The sequence below is a fragment of the Wolffia australiana genome, chromosome 3, assembly GCF_029677425.1.
Source record: "Wolffia australiana isolate 7733 chromosome 3, ASM2967742v1".
Classification (NCBI taxonomy): Eukaryota; Viridiplantae; Streptophyta; class Magnoliopsida; order Alismatales; family Araceae; genus Wolffia; species Wolffia australiana.
In genome coordinates, this window is record NC_135837.1 from 252,061 (window position 1) to 256,660 (window position 4,600).

At 45.5% G+C, this 4,600-nt stretch overlaps 1 protein-coding gene across 1 annotated transcript; it reads right to left on the minus strand.

The window, feature by feature from the left end:
* Positions 1–314: 314 nt before the first annotated feature.
* LOC144700489 (EIN3-binding F-box protein 1-like) lies at positions 315–3,671 on the minus strand. The gene has a single exon (XM_078571886.1). The coding sequence runs from the start codon at positions 3,609–3,611 to the stop codon at positions 2,127–2,129; it is 1,485 nt and encodes a 494-aa protein (XP_078428012.1). The 5' UTR covers positions 3,612–3,671; the 3' UTR covers positions 315–2,126.
* Between the last annotated feature and the right edge of the window lie 929 nt (positions 3,672–4,600).

The following is a 4,600-nucleotide window of genomic DNA, read 5'->3' on the forward strand; positions in this document are numbered from 1 at the left end:
TATGATCTTATAATTGAAATAATTCTATCTTGAGTTTTTTGACCGAAATATTTAAAAACAAAATTCAGTTTTTTACTTAATTTTGATTAATTAAAAACACTATTAAGCATAATTAAGATTTATTAATTGCACAATTAATTCATCTTTGAATTAATTCATTGAAATTGGATAAAAATTATTACTTGCTGCCTCCTTGTGGTTCGACCCCTTGCTTGCTCTATATTCTATATTTAGTGATTAAGGGTGTTTATAAATTTTATTGTATACGTCTAAGAATCAAATCAACGACATATTTACATGCATTTTTAGGCTTATCAAGCACTTGATCTTCAACTTGTCAAATGGCTTTTTGACATCTTCATTGGGAGAATCAGTAGAATGTCTGCCTCAACCTCTTCCTGCTCCTCTTCCTCTTCCTCTTCTAGAGCCTCTGCATCCTCCTCTTTCTCTTCCTGCTGATTGACCAGAATCTTCTTTCTTCATCTTAGCCTTAGCCTGCATCAAAAGAGTTTGCTCCTCCTCTCTTGATTCAAGTTCATTGAGCCTTATCTCATGAACTTTGAGAGACCCAATAACCTCTTCCTTGGTCATGGTATTAAAATCACCAAATTGCTCGAGATGTAACGTCAAAGAATCATACCTTGACGTTGTAGCTCTAAGAAGCTTGCCCACCACTTCTCTCTCTGGAAGTCTCTCTCCAAGACTCCTCAATTCTCCCACAACCTTTGTAAATCCGAGGGAAAATTCTGCAACACTTTCCTCCTTCGTTGAGAGGTTCTCGAACATTCTCCTAAATCCTTGTACTCGGGATTGAATTACCCTTTCCACTCTAAGCTTTGCTACTAGAGGTATTTCCCAGTTCTCTTTAGCTTTCTTGGCATCCAACTGATCCATCGCATCATCAGAAACAGCTGAGAGAATGATAGAAAGAGCTTGACGATCTTTCTTTCTCTGTGTCTCCTGGTCGATGATAACTTCCCAAAGTCCACAGGCTTCAAGGTGCATTTCCATCCTCATAGCCCATTGTCTATAATTGGTATTAGACAAAATGAGTAGAGGTAACTGACCTGATTAGATCTTCGGCATGTCAGCTTCAATAGCAGCTTGCTTCTCTGCAACCACCGTTGACTCTCCTCTTCACAGCATCTTCTCTGGCCTTTGAGACCAGAACGCTCTGATGCCATTTGTTGGCTCAAGAAGAGTCAACCAGAGTTCTATGGAAGATGCTAAGATCACTCAGGAAGGGAAGAGAAATTTGAGAATTAGTAGTAAAAACTAGAAAATGAACAAATGTCGGTAGACCTTCCGACTTACTCACATTAACATAAAATCGAACATTTCCCAGGCATTTATAATCCCAAATGTCTGTTAAAGAGAAACAAACAGGTACACGTGGCTCCACGTGGCCCAATCGGAGTGAAAATAACTCTATCTATGTCGATCATGGGGACCAATATTGACTTCAGTAGATACAGACCAAAACGGCGATATTCTCAGAAGACATTAATATCAATTTTAAATCTAATCAAACTGGAGAAATATTGATTCGTTTGCATCGTATTTGTAGTCGATTCCTATGTATTTCAACCCTACGGACTCAATGAAACAGGTTTGAGTGCAATCCAAGATCAGAGGGGAGAGATGCAAATAAAAACGGCGAAATTCGTGAAAGAATAAAACCCAAATTTTCAATATTCTCAAACTGGAGCAATATTGATCGTTTTGAAGTGTTTTTGTCGTCGCTTCCAAGGAATTTAAACCCTACAAATCCAATGAAACATGTTCGAAGCAATCCAAGATCAAATGAGGGATATACATCCAAAACCGCAAAAATCGCGAGAGAAAAATGTCAGAATCTTCAATCTGCTTTAACCAGAGCCGTACTGATCCGTTTTCAGCAATTATGAGATCAAAACCAATATAGTATATCCTACGAATCGTTTAAACTTGCTTCAGCGTAATCAGATATCAGATGAAAAAGTTACGACCAAAACATTGAAATTTGGAGGAGAGAGATGCTATGAGTCACGGCTACTCTTTTTTTCACTCTAGTTTTCAAGATGGAGTCCCCATTAAAATAGGCTTACAGGCAAAAATATCGTTGGTCTTTTTCAGGTAAACAATTATCAAAGGTTGAGATCTATTTCCATTGTGACACGCTCAGAGAGCCCGTGCATCCAGCCATGGAGACTTCTATCTTCCAATGATACCTCGGCATCTGGCTTAGTAAGATGGCTCCGAGCATGCCGCGTAAGCTGAATAGACGGCAGCCCTAGAGCTAAAGACTCTTTAGGCCGAAGGCCATCGAAATGAGACCCCGCATAAGTTCCCATGCAACCTTCCGCCAAGAAGTCCCGTTGGTACTTGAAGTTCCGGCGAACTGACTTGGCTTCCAGTACGCTTGGCAAGCTACGTCGGCGACAGCACTCAATCTGAAGGTTCTCGAGCGAGCAGGCGGCGAGAACAAAAGTCTTGAGGCCGGCATCGGACAAGCTTAAGCATCTCCTGAGGCGGACACTCCTTAAGCGAGGGAATCCCTTGGCCGCTGCTTCAAGGCTCAAGTCTGTAAGCCCGTTGCAAGAAACGACAGTGAGGCTATTCAGCATCTTAAGGCCGCCAGCGGAGGCCATCGCCCAGAATCCTCTCTCCGTCACGTCAAGTCCTGATAGGACGAGCGCGTGGACTGATGTCCCGTAAATCCCAACGACTGCGAAGGACGCGTCGTTTATATTCAGGTTCTGGAGCCGAAGTTCTTTCACGTTGCTTCTATCAGATGTGGCCAGCAGCCCCGCAATGGCTTGATCCCCCAAGAGCGGACAGTCTGAAATGGAGATGGATGTCAGACCAGGGCACGCCCTTCCCACGCTGCGGAAGCCATGATCACCGACCCTCTGGCAGGAGTTTATAGCCAACTTAGACAGCTTCGGACAGCGGCGAGCGATGGCGGCGATTCCGGAATCTGAGATTTGGGAACATCCGACGAGACTGAGCTCCTCCAGAAACGGACAGTTATTCGCAATCTGGATCAAGCCCTCGTCAGTTACGAAAGGACAGTCACACAAGGATAAAACTCGGAGAGAAGGAAATCCCCGGGCGACCGCCGAAAGCCCAACATCCGTCACTTTGTGAGAGCGACTTTCGCATCCCCGAATCAGCAGCTCTACGCAGTGCCCGGATCCGACTGCCGCCGCGGCCAGGCAGACGTCTGTTGCCCTCTCAATCTCGAAGTTTCTTCTTCGCTGCTCTAAATCATATCTGCTCCAGGTTTGTGACTCCACCTCTTTTGGGCGCTCTTTAAGGTCAAGATGGCGTTTGACAGAGTGTACATGGTGTTCTCCTGAGCCAACTATTGTACTGAGAAGACAAAGCCACCGCCTGGATACGCAAGCCGAGATACTGCGCGCGCGTTTCCCCGCCAGACGCTCCAGTATCCGTCGAAGGCAATTGTCCGGAAGGGCGTCGATGGAGATCTCTCGATCTGCTAGAAGAGGACCAGACCCCACTCGGCATCTCTTCATGGATGGGCTGAGCCTGTCGTATCGCGATAGATGGGCGAAGGGATCGCCGACAAAGCTTCTTTTGCGAGGTCTGCTTCCTAGAAGGGTCTCCATCACAGGGCGCTGCCAAGCGATGAGCCTAGATAACAACGGGAGAGGGAGGAGAAGCGGCCAAGGATTTTTGCTTTTCTGCCTTCCCGGGCTCTGGTACTCTTATAACTTCGCCGACTCGCCGTCCACTTGTAGGTTTATTGATGGCGCCACCGCTTGAGCGTCGCGTCGTCCTTGCAATTAATTCGATGGCCGGCAAGCAGCGTTCAAACTGGTGCCAGCATTTGAGTCAAACTTGAATCCCCCCTGGAGTATTTCATAAGTCAACTTGAATCCTTTTGGTTAAACAGGCTCATCATCTTTTGTTCAGCCGCTAAGTCGTTAGTATACCGTTTTTCTGCCCGTGGTTTTGTGGGGATCCTTTTATCGTTCTTTCCAAAATCTGATCAGTCGTGTCGAGCATTTCTGGCCTTGCCATGCCCGCTAAAGAAGCCAACATTGTCAAAACTTTGTTTTCTTGGGTGCACGTATACATCGGTGAACCCCCTTCACCTTTCAGTCCTTAAGTGGCATTAGCCGCGCATGATAGAGAAACGACGACACAGTCAACCAATTATGTAAAATGTTCCACCTAACAAATTGCACGTTTCCAGAAATAACGGTAGAAGAGTCGATGATTCTAGCCGCCACGAACAAAAATCAACGTGCTGTCAAGGATCTCTCTCTCTCTCTCTCTCTCTCTCTCTCTCTCTCTCTCTCTCTCTCTCTCTCTCTCTCTCTCTCTCGCGCTCTCTCTCTCCCTCCCTCGCGCTCTCTCTCTCTCTCTCTCTCTCTCTCTCTCTCTCTCTCTCTCTCTCTCTCTCTCTCTCTCTCTCTCTCTCTCTCTCTCTCTCTCTCCTACAATCCTACACACTCTCTCTCTCTTTCTTTCACTTCTTTCTCTAGCTATCTTACTCCCTCTTTTCCTCCGTCTTTCCCTTCTTTCTCTTGCTATCTTTCTCTCTCTTTTCCTCCGTCTTTCCCTCCTTTCTCTGGACAATAAGGAGCAACAA

Excerpts from the sequence above, each read along its gene's own strand:
- LOC144700489 (XM_078571886.1), bottom strand. The coding sequence starts at position 3,611 with ATGGAGACCCTTCTAGGAAGCAGACCTCGCAAAAGAAGCTTTGTCGGC.